Source organism: Cygnus atratus, chromosome 3, assembly GCF_013377495.2.
Source record: "Cygnus atratus isolate AKBS03 ecotype Queensland, Australia chromosome 3, CAtr_DNAZoo_HiC_assembly, whole genome shotgun sequence".
Classification (NCBI taxonomy): Eukaryota; Metazoa; Chordata; class Aves; order Anseriformes; family Anatidae; genus Cygnus; species Cygnus atratus.
This window is the reverse complement of record NC_066364.1, coordinates 49,801,409-49,821,468: the sequence shown is the minus strand read 5'-3', so window position 1 is coordinate 49,821,468 and position 20,060 is coordinate 49,801,409. Positions and strand designations below refer to the sequence as shown.

The window sequence follows — 20,060 nt, the reverse complement described above, 5'->3', positions numbered from 1 at the left end:
GTCGACATATTTTGGTCACAAATCTAAACCAGCACAAGACTGGCTGCTATGAAGAAAATTGACTCCATCCCAGCCAGACCCAGTACACTCTGCCTAGGGTAATTCGGCTGTTGTGCAGTAAAACCACAGTAGCAACAGTGAGTTTGAGAAAATAGGTCTCACTTGCAGCACCTTTTTTTTATTTTCTGTGTCGGTGTAGGCAGAGTTTTAGTGTCTTCCTGCTACTGATGTAGTCTGACTTCAATACTTCAGTTGTTCGCTGGCCTTTGTCACCATGTGGTTGCCATCCTCTCTGGGGGTCTCTACCTGTGAGTATCTTTGCTCTTGTAGCTAAAGCCAGTTGCAGTTACGGTGAGAAGACTGGAGATTTTTTGTGACCTGGCCATAAGCAAATTTTTGCTCCTGTTAAGGAAGGAGAGAATTTTTTTTTCACCAACATAACTTGACAAATAAGGAATCTAAGTAACACTTCTAAAATACTAGCAGTAGTAACCCAGATGAAATGCGAGCCCCTTTGGGAGGGAACAGATTCTTGAATGGTCTCAAAGCAAGTTCTCTCCTTGTTTGAGACTCAGCTTGTTCCCATTTCCTTGCTGTCATATCCCCCAAGTTCTTCAGTCACAAGCCAGAAATCAGGCAAGGCAGAGAAGTTGTTAGTTTAATTTGTGCATAGGCAAAGGGAGGTGGGGAGACAGCAATGTTTGTGTTTTGCGGGGCTTTTTTTGAAAATCTTACTCTGTGCTTCTTACATGTTCCAAAGAAGCAAACAGGATAAACTTCTTCATCTTTCCCTTTCCCTTTTTCCCCTCCCTTCTCTGCCCATCCTGATTCACATTTTGCATTCTCCTCTGTGCAGCTCCCATACTGCGAATCAGATGAACACCCATTAATTCTGGGTAGATTCTAAAAATAAGAATTGAGAGAAAAAAATCAGAAGTGTGCATCAACCTGCAATCATCTTTCTGTTCTCTTAGGGGAGAAAAGAAAGAGGAAATCATCAGAGACACTGTTTCACTTCTTCTCTTTCCTAGATAAAATGATTCTGACACTTGCAGCAGTTGTTCTTTTGATACAGGATTTCTAATTTATATACTTAAAAGGCACTTTAAAATTTAGGCACATTAGCTCAAAATGCTTATGCAGACCATCCACCCACTTCTCTCGGCTAGTGAATAGAGCTACCACAAGCAACTTGATGAAGGAGGAACGTAGCTTGAAATCATGCTATTGAATTTACATTGTCTTCTTGTGTGTTACTCAGAACCGAGGACAGACTCATCCTTTCTGGGTTTTGCATTGCAGAGTAAGCAGTGTGTTCACTGTGTGTAGTTGCTGCCTTTAGCTGTTAATTTCAAATCTTCCCTTAACTCATTTTAAGAACAAGAAAGAGAAAAGAAATCCTGACTGAAGGTTTGAGTCTGACTTGCTCATCAGTGTGAATGTAAAACCTGCAGGCACTCCTTATCAACTTGGCTGTTTGTAAGCTCTTTTCTTTTAGAGTACAACTGAAGTCTGGATGTTGGTGGCAAAAGAAAAAAAAAAAATGAAAAGAAAACATGAGAGAACCTCTCCTCACAATTGATCTTTCTGTGCTGCATTTTTCCGGGGCATTTTTTTTAAAGAAACAAATACACTAAGATAGTGCAAGGTGTAACTCAACTACTGCTACCTTAAGAGATTGCAGGGTGAGATGTTTTTAAAATTACTTTTTATGTTTTGTTCTGTTTTATTTTTTTTCTGAAAGGAGTATGTCACAGAGAATGGAAAAGAATTTGCTGTTTGTTTTTTTTTAAAAAAGACAAGGCCATGACATTCACAGACTCGGCTGACAAAGGAACTAGAAAACAGAGAGGTGGCAAAGTGTCCTTTTGTTGGCAGGAGGGTTTGTCTCCTGTTCTTTCCTCAGTTGCACTGGGAAAGCTTTTGCACTGGGAAATCAAAAGCACAAGCTTTTGATTTTGGCCACTCAGACAGCTGCGCTGTGCATGTGCATTTCCTCGTGGCCTTGCCAGGTGGCCCTCCCCAGCCAGCTACCGACCACCACCACCACCATGGTCCCTCCAGCCAGCACGACATGAGGAGGCTTTTACTGTCACTCCTGCCCAACTGGAACACTGACTTCCTTTTTCCTCTCTAGTCTGTAATAAATGTGACCTAGTTTTGAGTAGTTCTCTTACACTGAAGCAACACAGGGGCTGGAGAATGCCGGACCCACTGAGCAGCACCAGCAGGGCACTGGGGCTCTTTGTCAAGACATCATCACTCTTTCTTCCTGGCTTTCAGTGGTCCTGCCCTGGGGAAAGCTTTGTTCACAGCCTCTGAAAGAAACCAACAGTCTGGTCATAGTTCAATGAAATCCTTCAGCTTGCACCTTCCCTTCGCTGGTCCTGGCCTCGGAGGCTGGCTGAAACTGAGCAGGCAAGAAGCAGCACAAATCTTAGTCTTGCATAAGTGGCTTTTAGTTCAGGCCCCAGAGGGGGCAAGAAGGGAAGGCAAGCACAGCTGCGGACATGTGTTAAAACTTAAACATGGTCTGTGGTGTCAGGAGGCTGCCGTTTCCACAGCTGCATCCCCCATCATGCTGTCAGTGGGGAAGAGCAGCGGGACAGACAGTGGCACTTCAAAGCTCCCTGCAAGCTCTGCTCTTCTCATGGCCACAGGAGCTGCTCATTCTCCTGAGCGTCTTCGGGCACCATTGCAGAAGACTTCCAAAGCAACTTTATGCCGACAAGAAAAAAGAGTAAGGTTGCTTCTACACGATAAAAGGCATTTGCTTTGAGCCAGAGCAGTATGGCAGCAGGAGTTCATCTACGATGGCTCTTCCTGCTGTTCCTGCCATGGAGGTTTCGCTGACACTGAGCATTGGCCTGCTCCTGTTGCCAGACTTTGGGCTGCTGCAGGCAAACAAGCCATTAAAATGCAGAGATTTTTCTGTTCGGCCCACTGAAGGAGAAACTGGGGGTGGAGCTTTAAAGGACTCCTTTCAAAAATCAAATGAATGCAGCCCAAGCATTTTTCAGTGCTGTTTTTCTTGTGAAAATGCAGTTTCAGTGCATTCATTGATCCTGAAACACACTTGACCTGGTACATACAAAACTTGAAGTTTTGCCCTGTTGTTTCAGGCATACCACATTGTGTATGTGAGATTTTGTACATATTCTTAATAGTCACAATACATCCAGTTGTAGGATTGAGTCTTCTCTGATCTCCATTTTTTAATGCAGTGTGATAGGTGTAGTGCACGTGTAGATTTGCAGGAAGCCTATACAAATCCCCGTTCTCCATCATCTTTTAAGGCTGAACCAAATCTATCACATTACAGTAAACTTCCCTTCTGTCTAGATTGAGACGTTAGTTACATTGGTTATGCTGAGTATAAAAATGGTATGTATTTATACAGAAATCAGTAACGTACCAGCCCGCGAAATAAAGAATAATGCTCAACAGTTCCAGTTACGTTACAACATTTCTTGTATCTTTCTGCCCTGCTCCATGACTCCCATAAATTGTGTAATCCCTGGTCAAGCTGGAGGCAGTCCTCTAACAGGTCTGCCAGGGCCCAGTACTCCCTGCCCGGTTTCTTTGAGTTATTCCATGTGTTGCTTTTGAAACAGGCCCAGACTGGATTCTGGAAATTCAACATGCTACTATCAGCGTACATGTAAGTCAACGAGAGGTCAGTTAGCAGGCTCCGTGAGAATTCCCAGTCTATGTAGGACTAGTTTTAAGTGCCCGTTTGTTGCCCATTTTGGGATGCCTTCCTATGGCTTGTAATAGTCAAAGTGGGTGAGCAAGAGTTTCCTGAAAATTGGATTTTTTAACGTGTCTCAGGCTTCTGTTTCAAAATACTTACTCCATTGGTTTCTCTCCGGGGAGCTACTAATGGTGACGTGAAAAGTAAGACATTTCAATTTCAGGATAAATTTATGTGTTGATTATTCCCTCTATCTGGCCTGCAGGAGGCATTTCCACAGAAAGCTGAAATCTCTTTTAACAGTTCTTGTAGTTCTTATTCTTGGAAAGCCTTTTCTGCTCTTCTTCATCTTCACGATAACCCAGAATGTGGCATTTTGAATATTAAATCGTACTGTAACTCATGAAATTTGGCTTATTTGATGTCACAGACTGATAATTCTGTGCTGCTTTCAGCAAAACATAAAACACCAAGAAGATATCCCTTAGAGGATGTTTTTCTTCACTGCCATGCTGGATGCAAGCCTTGGTTTGATTAGCAAACACATTCACCACAGAGGCTGAATAAAAGCCAAGGATTTTGTTCTTCTGATTCCCTTTCAAAATGACTGTTCTTTAATTTGGCTTTCCTGCTGGTGCTTTCCAGTCAAGATTTGTAAGGTTTGGTCGGAAAAAGACAGTTGACAGTTACCGTTCATCCAGTCTTTCTCTTTCATATCTCTCACTTACTTGAAAGAAGTTGTCCTGAAAATGCACAATCAGATTTCCTTCCACAGAAAGCTGTGCAGAGGAAGAGGAACAAAGCCCTGTAGGCTCTGCACTCACTCCCCATCTTTCCTGCCGATTGAAGCTCTCTCCCCTGGGGTGATCTCCATCCCCAGGCAAGGGATGCCAAGGAGACCATGGCATGGGTGGGAGTGTGCAGAACAGTGGGATGTTTCCCTGCATCTCCCTGTGTACGTCCCTCAAGCATTTCAAGGACCCACTTTCTCCTAGAATATTCAAAAAAAAAAGCATATTTTGGAAAAGCAGGTTTGGGAAAATTCAGTATTTTCAGCCACTAGTTGCAAAATCTTATGGAAAAACTTCTGATGCTGTGAAGCAATGAATTTACACTGGTTATCTTCCCATCCATCTCTTGATGGTTTACAGCTGCAGAAGCTAGAGTAGGCCATGGCTTATCAATACTTTTTACTTTTCAAATATTACACATTGGAGCTTTTTCTTTTAAAGTAGAAATATGAAAAACAGACTTTTTCTTTCTAGTACTCTTAGACTTTCCTTAGGCTTTGATTACCAAGCAGGCAACAGCACCAAACATAATTAAGGAGCTATTATTATATAAAATAATTAGTAGTGATGAAATTAATTTTATATCTTTGTCAAATAATGGCATGTCAAATAAATTTGTCAAATAAATCCATGTGGGTGGAAACTACTCTTCTGGTTGAACTGATGTTGGATTACTTGCAATGTAAATGTTAGAGTCCAAGAAATGTAACAGGGTCAAGAAAGGAGACAAATAGTGGGTATTTTCACTTGTCTCTGAGGAAGTCTCAAAAACCATGTAAATGTTTTGTATTTTAATGAAAACACGTTATATTGCCCGTAAAAATGCATCTTTAAAACAAACAAAAGCAATACGTTTGCATAAGAAAAGTTAATTTTAATTAGGCTAGTTACATACCTTTTAGCAGTTCCAGTGGCAAATTATGATAATTCTGCATGACCCCATAACTCATGCATCTGAGAAATGCTGCCTTTCCTAGTGAAAATGGAATAAAATCTTGTTCCTTTACCGTAAGTTGCACAGCATGTTGGTTGAACAACACTGTGTGCTCGTCTCCAGAGAATTCAGTGTAAAACAGCTCCAGATTTTGTTTTTCTGGTGATCTCAGAGCTGGCTGAATAACTCCAGCCTTACAGAGCTCCAAGTGCTGACATGCAGGGTGAGGAGACTTTAGGATATGAAATGCCTGCTCTGTGATACCGAAGGAGATTGGGTTTTGGAATCCATTCATTGATACAAAGGCTGATGCTGAATGGAGGTTATATTTATTGTCTAGGAAAACCCTGAGTTAGCTGAAATTGCTTGAAGCGTGCACATGCATACATGTATTCTCTCACATTTAAACTCCCCCTGACACAACTTAGCTAGCTGGCTTCTTTCAGCCAGGAATAAACAACTTCCAAGGACTTGGCTCAAAAAGATGCATGCATGTAACACCCTCTGTCACATTTTACAAGAGACTACAATCAAGTAGTCTTCATGCATGGATTGTCTGGACACTGTGACAGACTGGAAAGGGGCAACAGAAAGAAAAAACCCTTTCTGTCAGTCACCGACTTTGCATCAAATTTTCCTTCCCTGTGTGCTGCCATTGCAGCAAAATATAAAGGGAGAAAAAAAAAAACAAGGCACTGATAATTCAGTGGTTTTCTATTCGTATCATTCCTTATAACAATAACCCCCCCAAACCATTATTATTCTGAGACTGCTGGTACATACGTGTACCATCTCCTGGTTTATTCACTTTCTTCAGAATTAATGCACTGAAGGATTTTATTTTTGCAGCAGATTTGTAGTTTTTACTTTTTCCTCACCATCTGACTAAAATTAGTAAATTAAATGTCCTGACAGCCCTCATGACTTGATATGTGAAATCTTCCCAGATTTCAGTGGAGGGTTTTTCCCCTGCTCAGCTGAAAGTTTGCAAATGAGCAATAGGGCTAGCTGAACAATAATTCTCTCATATATATTTTTTCATGTCTGCAAAAGCAGCAGCCACAAGAAAATCTCTTTCTCCTGTACTATTCTAGACTTCGTGTTTCCCATCTCTTTCTTTTACTTTCATTCTTTTGCTTTCTTTTCTACTTTTTTTTTTTCCAGTGAAAACACATGGGAACAAATAAGAGGAGAAACAGAGCTGGGAGAGGGAAGGGGAGGAGGCACTAGAGTTTCGCAGGGAGGTAAGGTTTCAAGGCAACAAAAAGGCTGCTGAGATTCTGCATTAAATAGTAAAGCCTGCGTTATCACTTCACTGGTTTGAAGTGAATGAATGTATGGGCCTGCACTTGCACCTATTAATCTGAGCACTGCAATGGCTCGCTCTTCCCCATTTGAGCCTCCTGATGGGGGATTCCCACACGGTGTCACCCCGTGTGGCAGCATTTGCTCTGCTGCCTGGGCCTTGCTTTCTGTGCACGGGTCCAAGCAGCAAGTCCCCGACCCATCCCTCCGACCCGATGTGCTGCGCTGGGCTTCCCCTCTCTCTTGCCCAGAGAAGCTGTGGATGCTCCATCCCTGGAGGTGTTCAAGGCCAGATGGATGGGGCTCTGGGCAACCTGGTCTGGTGGGAGGTGTCCCTGCCCATGGCAGGGGGTTGGAACTGGGTGGTCTTTAAGGTCCCTTCCAAGCCAAACTAGTCTACTAATCTATGCAAGCTGGCTTGGGCACCTCTGTACCCATCGCAGTCCCTGTGGGATCCTCTGAAGTCCCTGCCAGTCCCAGAAATGGACAACCTCGAGCCCCGGCACAGTATCCCACACCTCCAGCCCCAGCACAAAAGTTTTGGTGTGGGCACGCTGCTGAGTGAATGAGAAGTCCTGAAGAAATGGAGAAATGCAAGAACACCACCTTCAAGTTAAGCTAAGAGCAGGAGATGGTGGATGTGTGCTAACTGCAGGCAATATGGCTCAGGGAAATATATTAAAATGGAAGTTGTTTTTCAGAACAGGCTTGCAGAATAGCTGATGGTATCTTCAAATTGTGGAAAACACCCTTCAACAGAAGGTTTTTCTAATTAGGCTGGTTAGACTTACAGAGCAGGTGTCTAGGTGTCTGTGAACTGTCACAGACTAACAGGGAGCTACCGCATGTTTTTCAACCATTAGCAGCAGAGGAATATGCTTTTTCTGAATCCCAGGAGTTTGTCAAAGCTAATTTCCTGTGTTGATGTTGGGGTAAGGCATACAAAATAGCCAGCCTGGCAGCTACAGAAAAACAAGGATATTTGAAAAAGGATATGCTTTTATTTACTCTAAGTGACGGATATTGGCTGAAATGTGAAAAGAAATAAGGGGGGGAAAATGTGTTTTTCTTTTTTTTTTTTTTTTACCTGAGCTGTGCATTTTCTCCCTGTCTATGTATATATTCTGGAGAAAGTATGTCCAGCAATTCAATTTTAAAAAAAATATTTTTCTGTTGTCACTGCTCTTTCTTGCAGCATGAGTGTCCAGAGCACAATGCCTGTGTGCCAGGTTACATGGCACCATAACTGTTTGGATTAAGGGTCCATCCAGACAGGTATCTGATTCCCTAGATACATCATGCATGACTTCAGAAACTTTGGTTTTGTGCCAAGATTCAGCTTGTGTCACAAGCAAAGAGTTTGGTAGCAGCAGCACATGAATCCTACAGTGCTGGAGCTCCTAGAGGAAAAATAGCAGCAGGTAACAGAGCTGACCTGACAGAGGGCTGTGCCTAAACGTGGTGGCTCACCCTCTGTCTCCCTCTACAGACTGAGCTTCTTCACACAGAATTAGGCTCTTAACTTGTCTGCAGATAAAATTGCAAGAGATCAACCCTCCAGGCCCTTGCAGTGCCCCTTGAGGATGGTGAACATGAGGTTAAGAGAATTAGAAAACTTAGAGGAAACTTCTCCAAAGTGAACCTTCTCAGTTTCTACAAGTCAGGAACCTGGGCTTTGAGACCGTCTGCATTTAACGCATTAATTCCTCCATGACTTTCTCTGCTTTCTTAGATCATTTATGCTTTTGGCTACCCCAGCATCCGGTATCAAGACGCCTTACCCTTCAGTTCGGCAAGCATAAAGGAGCACTTCCTTTTGTTTTACATCTGCTATCTGATGAGTTCCCTCCTACTTTCCTGTGCTGTGATAATTATCAGCTCATTGTATCTGTTTCTCTGTCTGTCGCGCAGAGCTCCAGCAATGCAAAAAGGCCGTATTGCCTTTACATGAAGTCAACAGGAGCTCTTGCATGCTTGGCAATGTCAGAAACGAACAGCGAGTTAAGTGCCTTGCTCTCTGTTTTGGAGCCAGACCTGAATACCTCCATCAGTATTTTTTGACTGTCTTTGCCTGGCAGTTGTGCTCTCCTGGCAAAGGGTGAGTGAGGGAGATTTCTTCCTCCTACCCACCTGCAAGCAAGCAATTTCCAGCCTTTGAGCTGAGGCTGCTGTAAGAACAGGTGGGACCTTCTCAGCCCTGGTGGGAAACCACCGTGAGGAAGAATTTGATGTGAGCTTTTCCAACCCGTTGCTGTTTATTTTCAAACAGGTTGTCAGTGTTTTGATTTTTGTTGGTTTTTTTTCCAAAATAAATAAATAAATAAATGGCTTTTGAGCAGTGAACTTAGTTTGATCCTCATCATGTGCGGGTTTGAGAGAGATATGGTGATCATAAATCTATGAACGGTTCTCTTCTCCTTTCTCCCGTAGGATTTTAGATAATGGGCTGTGTGCAATGTAAGGACAAAGAAGCAACAAAACTGACTGATGAGAGGGATGGGAGTTTAACGCAAAGTTCAGGCTACCGCTATGGCACAGATCCCACGCCACAGCACTATCCGAGCTTCGGTGTGACTTCAATTCCAAACTACAACAACTTCCATGCCACAGGAGGCCAAGGACTGACGGTGTTTGGTGGAGTCAACTCCTCCTCTCATACAGGGACGCTGCGTACAAGAGGAGGAACAGGTGACTTTCAAAGTCTTGTTTCAGTGCACTCGTTGGGCATCAATCACATTATTTCACTGGGGTCGCAGCTGTCTTGGCATGCTCTTTTGTGTAAATGCAACCTCATTAATTAGCGCAAAGAATTGAAGTTGGGGTGGAGCTGGGTCCTCAGCCCTGCCTTTGCAAACTTGCAGATGCTAGTTTGCTTGGGAGATGGGAAGTTACAGAAAAAGCTTGGCCAACTGACCACCTCATCCCTCTACCAGGGAATGGAAGGTGTGGTCTGAGGCACCTCAGGTGGTTAACAGGAGATATTTGGTGTAGGTATGTCTCAACTCTCTCTTCAAAAACACCTTGCCTACTTGGTATCCCTGCTTTGTGTGTGGGTGCCAAACCAAGAGGACTGATGACTCCTAAAATCTGAAGGAGGTGGTGTGCCCACTAGCTGCACGAAAGCACAAGGATTAGTAGGAGGCTAAAGCAGGAGACTTCAGTTTATTTTTCTCCCCAGCAACTGGAATGGCTTACATTAAGCTTAGCCACCTGCTCTCTTGAAGCTCATTTTTCTTCCGTTTTTGGTGATGGAGTGTAACTCACCTATCTTCTTCTTTAGGTGTAACTCTTTTTGTGGCGCTTTATGACTATGAAGCAAGAACAGAAGATGACTTAAGTTTTCACAAAGGAGAAAAATTTCAAATACTTAACAGCTCGTAAGTTTTAGGCTTGGGAATATGCTTTTTAATATTTTAAACTTGTAACAGTGACAATTATATTTGTCTGCTTATGTTATTAGTAAAATATAATGTTGGATATTCAATATATGTAGGGCTTTTACTCTACTTGTTTACTTGTCTTTGCCTTTCAAGTGTTTATTATAGAAAAACAACAACTCAACCACATGCAGCTTTACTTCAAAAGTAAGCATTACATTGTGTAATTCACTGCTTACGTTTCACAGTAAACTCACATTCAGACCTGAGAGTACCAGCTCTGTGCTTTACCAGAAGCCACAGAAGTTTTGCAAGATTTATACTAGCACTTTCTGCAATCTGCTGCAAGTATCTCTACACAAGAACAAGCTAAAAACCAATTCACAAGAGAACTTGCGCAGACTTGCATGTCAACATACGCTTAGAAGTGACAGTTCTTTTTGTTTTAAAGGTAGGTCATACAATCTAAACTTGCTAGTAAGTTAAGTGAAAACACATCACTGTACAGTTGCATTTCATATAAAAACCACGCTTTCATCCTGGAAGCCATCAACTTAAAATTAATTTTATTAACTGTCCAGAGGAAAAAAAAATTAGCAATTTAAAATAACATCTAAAATTACTGTGCTACTGACCTATATCAGAACATCTTTTAACTCCTGGCTCAAAACATAAAGTTGAAGGCTAGGTACCATGTACAAGTGAAAATGGGTTAACAAGCAAGTATGTAGCTTTTAGAGGCTTTGTAATATTGCTCTCATCTTTGTTTCTTATACTATGTGACAGTGAAGAAAATTCATCCCTGGTGCAGCTCCTGTTAATTTTAATAGAACAACTCCAGGCTTGGAGCTGGCTCAATGTGAATTAAAGTGGGAAAAAAAAATAATCAGGTAATTCTGGGGAATATTTCATGAAGCCATGGAGCTGAAGACCTTTGATGTAGATGAAAGCACAGAAACTTCAGTTACAACTAGTAGAGGGAGCAGCACTTTAAAGACCTCTCTACTTCTAAATTACCACTTGGAAAAAAAAAAAAAACTTTTTAAAAGTATTATCCTTTTTTTTTCATGTTGCCCGCTGCTTTCCCAACTTTATTATGTTGTAACCTGAAATAAGTAGAAATTGCATGCATTGTGAATTCCTTACACGTGCTAGCTGATGAAATCAGAGGGTGCTCACACAGACGTGCCGAGCAATGATAATCGGAGTCAGTGGGACAAGAGAGATTGTGGGTGGTTGTGGTGCAGGCATTTTAATGCAGGTAATTACTGCCAGGAGGAAGGGTTTTTAAGAGAAAAAAAAAATCATTCAGTGACTTTCCTGTAGGATTACAGATGCTCAGTTCCCATTGCAGCCAGCTCTGCTTATAAACACTGGACCTAACCACGCTCCTGGAGAACTGACAGCGAGGCTGGGAATCTCCAGGGAGCAGCTTTTCTGTGAGAATGTTTTGTCTCTTCACTTATATCAGAAATGACATGAAAGCAGACCATTTTTTGGAGTTTACCACTGCTGCTCGCAACAAGTACAAAAGTGCACTAGACCAGTTTTTCGGGAATTTTTTGAGAGGGTCGGGTTTTTCTTATCTCTGAACGAATGAAATTTGATTTGCGCTTTGGGTGAAAAGTTCAGGTCAGCACCACCTGAAATGGCACACAGAGGGCATCCCTGCCATTTGATGTCAGAAGTGGTCCGTTTCTGGGGCAGTTCAGAGCAGACTTCAGAGCTCAGAAACACCCCACCATCCCCACGGCCACTCCTGCATGCCCTGGCTAGCTGCACCGACTAGCCTCCTCCTAACTTAGGCTCATCAGGTGGGTGTCTGCTGTATTCTTCCTCCTTTCTGGCAGAGCTTTGAGAGATTCAGGCTTCTCTCTCAAAGCAGAGGGGGGTTTTCCTGATGTTAAGATCTAGGACACGTCTTTTTTCCCTCCCTAGGTGCGATGAGATACCTCCATCTAGTGGACTGTCTGTGCAGTAAGGAGAATAAATGGGAACTAGTGATAATGGTACAATTCTGCTGGCTGTTCATGACAGCCATCAAGGAGCTGGACTATTTATCAACCATGGCATGGCATAATCTCTCAGAAATCATCTGCAGAAGCATATGGGGGTAGTGTTAGCACTTCAGTTGGTAAAGTTAGGGACATAAACAGGGTCATTTGTCTGACATACTAATATACACGTAACGTGTATTAAAATAGTGACAACTGCCAGCATCTAGAAAAGCTAGTTGTTCTTCAGGTTTTGAGCTGTAGGATTGGAAACATTTCTCTTTTTTTTTTGATTCATCACAGCTGTTTTCTAGTTGTTTTCTGTATTCTTTCTAGCTGTAAAAGAAAGTGGAGTTGAAAATTTAAAATAAGAGAGCTCACCCTCACACAACCTTTCCTGCCTGTTTGTAATAGTCCAGACAATGTACTTTCTTTAACTGATTGCTTATTGAAGAGGCAGGATTTTCTGAATTTTCTGGCCACGTTTGATAATAGCGTTTATTAGTAAAAGCATAATTTAGTGAACAAATCTTTTTCTTTTCTTTTTTTTTCAGAGAGGGAAACCAAGAATTTTCTAAGCAGTCCAGAAGCAGAAAAAAAAATGCTTGTTAGGAGTAGTAGGAGTTACATATCAGGGAATTTGGTACTGAGAACCAAATACAAATTGCTAAATCCCAAATCATTGCATTCTGATAAATATTTGTTAAAGCTGTGAGTTGTATGCAGCAACATGGGCTGTCTGAAGGACGATACCATGTCCCACTGTACACGTGTATGACAAAAATTGATGCTGAGCCTGTGGAGCACTGCCATAATGTGGTCCTGCATGGACTCCTTCATATTTAAATATTGTAGAAAAATGTGTTTCTTTTTTCATATTTAAATACTGTAGAAAAATGTGTTTATTTTAAGTATTTAAAAATGCAGCAAAGTCCTTTGCTATTTAAGGTATCTCCTCCAGGTGGCCAGGAGAGGTAACCTAGAGGATGAAGTGTGATCTTTAAGGGCAACCTAAAACTCTGTGTTGATAGGTGGCTTTTTATTGTCTTGGGGTTTCAGATGGATAATGCTCGTGGAAGTTTGAATGTCGTGTTAAAATTAGCAGTGGATCTGAGTGTGTTCAATTTTGCCATTCTCCTATAAGCTCTCTCAAGGGTCTGTATTAGAATAATTGCTATGCAGACAGTTTTCAATATTCCAGTCCAAATTCAACCATAACCAAACCAGATTTCACTGGGTTGTTACGCCTGTTTATGCCATTATGCTCCATTTGGAAGGCTACGTTCCTAATAATTACTGAAGTAATAACGGATGCAAAGAAATATGTAGATTATCGTGGCTGAGATGCAAACAGCTTTCTCAGAAGTACACCCATGACACAGAGAGGAGCTGCTGTGAATTCCTGCCACACACGTTGCAGGTGCTGTTAGCAGTAAGAGCACTGTCTGTACAGCTGTGTCTCTCTCTCACTTTTCCTCACATCTTTTTCTGCAGGGAAGGAGACTGGTGGGAGGCCCGGTCCTTGACAACAGGCGAAACTGGTTACATTCCCAGTAATTATGTGGCTCCAGTCGATTCCATCCAAGCAGAGGAGTATGTTTTCTTTTCACTGTAAAGACCCATTAGTGCTGTATTAGAAGAAGATTTGAGGAGTTTGTTTTGATTGATTGCAGTGATTTTTCAAATGGCTCACATTATTTTTATTTCAATTCTTGACTGCACTGATAAATAATTAGGTAATTAGTAACAAAAGCAGCACAAGCTCAGTGCTTTTTCAATGTCAAAACATAGGAAGAAAACGTAAAGGAACACTGGTCTGCTTCCTTTATTCGAGTGTCAGCTAATTTCAAGCTTTAAGCAAAAGACGCCCTTGCGTTTCCTGAAACGATTTGCAAAAATGTTTGGAGTCAATTAGTGTGCAAACCATCTCAGAAACGGGGCACATTGGATCAGCGTATACCTACCTATGCCTACAAAGCGTAGAACAGGACGCATAATGAGGACATATCTATGCAAAGAATGGAGTGATGTGTGTATCCCTGTTATTTCCAGTGTCAGAGTTACATTGGAGTAGCTTATGTGTCTGAGCAGGTAGAGCATGGCAGTGCCGCAAAGCATGGCTTGTGGGCATCTGTACATTTTCTGAATCAGCTCTGCAGAAGGCCATGGACTCAACTGTTGAGCTACTACAGTTTGTACCTTAGTTTACATTTTGCTGTAGTTCATTGGCATTTTTCTGATAACTCAGTTATAAGGATACAGACATCATCTGGAATGACTCTGTCTTGATTGCTTGTGAAATCAAAAAAATATGTATTAATTGCTGCCGGAACGAAAAAGGTATTGAAATTATAAAAGCTTTATAGAACCACAGTAAAGTGGTTGCATCTGGTCCTTCTACTGAAGTTTCATAGCTGTGCCAGAGCAAAAAATGTTGAATACTAATCTGTCGCTATGTAAGTCAAATATATAGTTTATAGAAATATCTGTAAAAATGCTGCTTTTCAGCAGCAGTGCATTTTTCTGCCCTCTTTCTTGCCTACTCCTTCCCACTCCAAGTCTTGCTTACAGTTTGTCCAAATCTGGCCTTTTCTGTGAGACACCAAACAAGCGTTCTCAGCGTCTGCTGATTATAGGCTTAATGCACAGGTTACAGTACAAAATATACAATATCTCCTTCACAGATCTGTCACATTACTTCCATGCCACAATAAAAGAGACATAGTATGACAACAGTGGTTGAATATACTTGACTAATCATAGTTTCCACAAATTGTCTACCATGTCTGAGCTCTGTGGCACTATCCAGTAATCCTATATAGCATTTTTCTTACTGTTTCTGATGTTTCCTTAAGGTGGTACTTTGGCAAACTTGGCCGAAAAGATGCTGAGAGGCAGCTGTTGTCGTTTGGAAACCCAAGAGGTACCTTCCTGATCCGGGAAAGTGAAACTACCAAAGGTATGCTGGCCGAAGCTTTTCTGACTACAAATGAGAAGACATGAGAAAAAATCACACTAAGTTTGTAAAATACTGTTTTCAGTGCTATGAAGGCAGAGAAAAGTGTCATGTTGCATGTATGTGTGCTAGGGAATTAGATGGAACACCCTGAGTTATGGAGTGAGTGTTTGAAGCAGAGAACTACTCAAGTGCAACCAATGCCAAGCTCAGCCCGTGGCATCTGCAGTTCAAGTCGTGCTCAGGCAGGGTGCTCTGCTCTGCTGCCACACTCTGAACATTGTGCTGTCTCTCTGAATGTGTTGAGGTTAGCACCACTGCAGTGGAGCTGGGTGGAGTCGGGCCCCTCGGAACAGTACTGTGGGGCTGACAGAGACAGAGCTGGCTAGCTTACTGGGAATAGGTGCTGGGAATCTGCAGTGTAGTTGGGGGAAAATTACTGCTTCCTTCAGAACAAGCAGAATATCTGGATCTTCTTGGCCGCAAGATGTAGGAAGAAGTTTGTGGGGGAGGAAGATGCTGATTATTATTTTGGGAAGGTTAGGGTTGGTTTGTTTTTTTGTCTTTCCTCTCTGAAATGCTGGATCCCTGGGGAAAAATAGTTTTAAATTCATAGACTAACAATGAGAAAACTTTAAAGTACTTATAATGAATACATTCAGAAAGTATTCAGCTGTATACATTCTGTTGAAATCAAGTGGAAGGATGTATTCTCCTCCTCCCCTGTAAAAATACTGGAGGCATTCCAGTTTTCCTGGTGGGTGCTATCATTGCTTCTACATTTAATTCGTGAGGCCTGTCAACATCTTCTTCAAAGCTTCGTAGGTATGGAAAGATCTTTCTAACTCATACAGCTGTTGAGGAGAAAACATGCAACTAACTGAAAACAAACTTGGCCATTTCTCAACTAACCAGCAATCTGAAAAAATAGCTTTGGGAAGTCACTGGAATTAAGTTCTGAAGTCTAATGATGGTTCATGCAATTAAAGCACTGAGTCGTCAGTGCTTTGATCAGAGTACACTCTGTCAGCTTGTGTTAGCATGCAAAGTGGTTGGAGTCATGGCTGGAATAAGGACTTAAAGGAACACCACTTCTCCCTTCTCTGTCTGAGCTATCTTCAGGTGCTGCATTCTGCCTCCTGAATTTGTCAGTTTTAGAATTTTGCCTACTGCAGTCACAGGAATCCTCCTTCACTGTACTGACCTCAGAGGACCATTAATGATACAAAGTCAGCCTCAACGTGCTGTTCTTTCAGACAGCTGATTTCCCGTCTTGCCACCCCGCAGCTTCATCATCCCTTATCTTGCAGTGAGACACTCACAAGGACCAAGATATGCCCAAACTTGCTCTTTTTCTGCAAATAGCCTCCACCTGTCCATTTTCACCAGCAGTTGTTGCTGTGTATGTGAGAAGCAGGCAGGCTTCTTTCCACCCTCTGCCGAGTTTAAGAACTCTCTAATACAAGCATGCTTGGATCCTAAAAACAAACACAACATTGTTTCTCTAAACCCTGTTATCAGTTTAGTCTGTTCTGACCTTCTTTACACAGTGATAACGGATATGTTTTGCAGGACTGTTTACGTAGCTAAGTAAGTCAGGTTTTTTACTAGAGCTTCTTGTAATTGGGGAAAATGGAGCAATCCATCCATCATGGTGGGGTTTATGGCAGCAAGCTGAATTTCTCTGCATTAAGGCTTAAGGCTTCCTGCATCTTCAGGCTGAGTTTGCATCACAGCCGTTGGCAAAAACAAAACATGCATGTTTTTTGTCAAAGATGCCTGTGTCCCTTCTCATCTTTGTGGTGTGTAAATATGTTCTCAGAAGAGAAAAAAGGGAGTTTGTTGTTCATGGGAAAGGAAAAAATCATCTGGGAGGACTGCATGGTGCATTCTCCACTAAGCCTTCCCAAAGTGCCTTGCCCCAGCTAGTCATCTTGGGCTTGAGGCAGGAATTGTTTGGTGACCTAGAATTGTCCCGTCTGCTTTAAATAATAACAATAATAAAATTAATCAAGATCATATTAAAAGTATCATCATGGATGACTTCAGCATGAATTTAACCTCCCTTGATCATGGTCGGCTTCTCTCCTTACTTCCAAAATAAATCAGTCAGAGCTGGCTTTTCATTTCTTCCAATGCCTCACTACCAAGGTACTTCATCAGCTCTTGTCTGGATAATCCTTCACCTGGTTTCAATCTCCACCCTCCAATGCTGTCTGGTTTTAGGTTCGTTTTTTAAAAAATTCATTAGAATGATATATTGTAATGTCATATTTCTACCCAAATTTTTATTATGTGTATCTTTTATATTTCAATCTATCAGCGGATAATAATGAGTAGTCTAAATAATCAACAGCCTAAATAAATGAATAATAAAATCCATCTTGGTTCTTGTTTTTGTCCAGATTTGAACTAAAGCTCCAGTCCTGCAACTTGATCTGAGGTCATCGGGGGTCCATGAAGGGCCACCCACGCAGATCTGATTGCAGACCTGGAGCCAGAGATTGTTTACATTTTCCTAAAGAATCTGAAATAGTGACCAGATAGGCAGGGAGTGTGACTAAAGAAAATACAGCTGCTGCTGTGTTTGTGGATCAAAACTCACAAATGCAGAGGTGGCAAACCCTGCCTGGAAAAATTTGAAAGTAGGCAGACAGTGTACAACCAGTAGTGCTGGTACAAGGCATGCACAAAATTAGCTTGCAAATCCCCCAAAAGCTTTGAACTCCTAGCTTAGAGAGATGTCCTTACTTAGTGGGAGAATCTCCTCAGAAAAATAACCTAAACAAACAGTATTTTTCTACACTTAGAAATAAAAACCCTGTCACTTCTCTGAGGGTGTCTGCCATTCACATAAAACAGAATCATGTGTGTAAGTGCTGGCTCTGTTCCTCCTATTTAGAGGATAAACAACAGGGAATTTGAGAAGTCCTTGGTGTCACGGAGTCAGGGTGGAGAAGTTTTGTTCTCCACTGCTGCTCCACTCAGTGGTGAGCCATTTACCAGTGTGACCTGTTGCAGTATAACACAGTCAGATAAATTTTAGAGTTCCATAAAACATCCTCCTGGGGAGACATCCAAGAAAGACATTTTATATCAGGAATCTTAACCACGTAACTGTGGGGTTTTTTAAACTATTTCATTTAGCTGAAGATGATTCTGGAGGATGTGAATCTGTTGTGTGTGTTGAAAAGTACTGTGATTTGGATCATCAGCAGTCAGTGCCATCAGACTGTAGGAATCATTCTACCTTTCAGACTATCCAAAATTGTCTGCTGGTGGTTTTCCTTCCCTGTTCTTAGCTGAAATGGTTACCAGCGCAAGCAGCCTGGACTCCAGAAGGAGGACCTTTCTGACATCTCTGCAACTGCCAGTTACCCTTGTATTTTTCTTCTAATGCCTGAATTATCTTTGAATAAACACAATATCCATCTAAGCCCCGAGTGAAGACATGACTTCACTGCCTTTGAGATGGCCATGTTTTTGCTCAGAAAAGTGCATTGTGCTGTAAAATATGGCTTCATCTTTGAATCTATGAAGAACCAACAGATCGGTGTCACTGTATCTCGAATAGGACCGTGCTTCAAATTAAGACGCCTGAATGTGCAGGTCCCCATGTTGGTGGCCCAGCCTGTGGGAAAACTGCTGCCAAGCAGAATGTCTTGAGGCATCTCACATGGCCCCTAACCCCTGTGGTTGGGGGCAACTGCATCTGAATCCCATCAGTAAGCTCTAGAGTTCCAGCATGGATTTGTGAAGTGAAATTTGCAATTCCTGCAGGTCTTCTGGTGCATAGTATTAGCAGAGTACAGCCTTCCCAGGACTGTGACGTACAAAGTATGCTAATTTGTTTGCTCAGTGTTTGTAAAGAAGCTTGGGGTCCATCTGGGTGACAACACTGCCTGTATATAAAGTCATTATTTCCAGTGCTTCCTATGAAAATCTTGACATTTACCACCTACTGGCATTTACCTAAAGTAGAGTATTTGCAGTGTGACCTGGCACTTAAAATGGGAAAAGTCAATTTAATAACCTGAAGCACTAAATGTTAAAATCTGAGTTTTCATTTACATAGACATCCTGATTTCTTTCCAGAAAAGTATGAAAGAGACACGGTGTGAACACTAAAATTTCTGTGATACCTACTTTAATGTTAGATTCTCTTGTTATTTTCAAGATACAATAGGTATTTTTGAAGCAATTTCTATTTCACTTTATAACAAATGACCAGCAAATGAAAATTTGTGTCTAAAAGCTACTTACAATTTTTTCTTTCTCCTTTTCTTGGAACAGGTGCCTATTCCCTGTCTATTCGTGACTGGGATGATATGAAAGGAGATCATGTCAAACATTATAAGATTCGCAAACTTGACAATGGTGGATATTATATCACAACTCGGGCACAATTTGAAACTCTTCAGCAGCTGGTTCAGCATTATTCAGGTAACTTTTTAGATAATAGGTAGCACTCTTTAGTACTTTAAAGCAAGTGTTTACTGCTGAGCTGACGGATGTGTAAGATGCCCTAAAGAGTCATTTGAGCTATGTCTCTTGCTTGTTGTAATGCATCTTCCATTATCCCTTTCCCATTACAGTTATAAATGGCTTTGAGTGCTGTTCACAGCATACAGTGGCTGAGCTTTTAAAAGCTAGCACTCTACTGAGGTAAAGGCTTTGCCTGCTCTCCCTTTTCTAAGCAAACAGAATTACTCAATTTGACTAGCACATCTGAATTCCCTCTGCATAAGCAAGTGCTAATATGTACCTTTTGCAGCACAGTATTCCTAATAAAGCAAATAGGGAATTGCATTGTGGAATTCAGTCACTTAAAGCAATGACCAAAAGGTTTGCATATATTACCTGACTCAATTTTTCCCATTGAGTTTGTGTTCATTGTGCAGAGTATTTACATTTAAATTTTAATTGGTCTAATTTTAAAAATAAATACAGCAAGGCGGGTGTTTCTTTATGCATACTGTGTCCACCCACCAAGCTCTTTTTTTTTTTCT

General features: G+C 41.6%; 1 protein-coding gene across 6 annotated transcripts in view; it reads left to right on the top strand.

Annotated features, from left to right (window-relative positions):
* Nucleotides 1-20,060, top strand: part of FYN (FYN proto-oncogene, Src family tyrosine kinase) — a 132,883-nt gene that overhangs the window by 85,830 nt on the left and 26,993 nt on the right. For 5 of the 6 annotated variants that reach the window (XM_035538399.2, XM_035538398.2, XM_035538402.2 and 2 more), the window contains 5 exons: nucleotides 9,155-9,412; nucleotides 10,005-10,101; nucleotides 13,590-13,688; nucleotides 14,951-15,054; nucleotides 19,345-19,494. In XM_035538399.2, the coding sequence (XP_035394292.1) occupies nucleotides 9,166-9,412; nucleotides 10,005-10,101; nucleotides 13,590-13,688; nucleotides 14,951-15,054; nucleotides 19,345-19,494 (697 nt within the window). In that variant the 5' untranslated portion in view covers nucleotides 9,155-9,165. Of the gene's footprint in view, nucleotides 1-6,644; nucleotides 6,664-9,154; nucleotides 9,413-10,004; nucleotides 10,102-13,589; nucleotides 13,689-14,950; nucleotides 15,055-19,344; nucleotides 19,495-20,060 lie in introns of those variants that run through there. The other variant, XM_035538400.2, reaches the window with a different exon arrangement.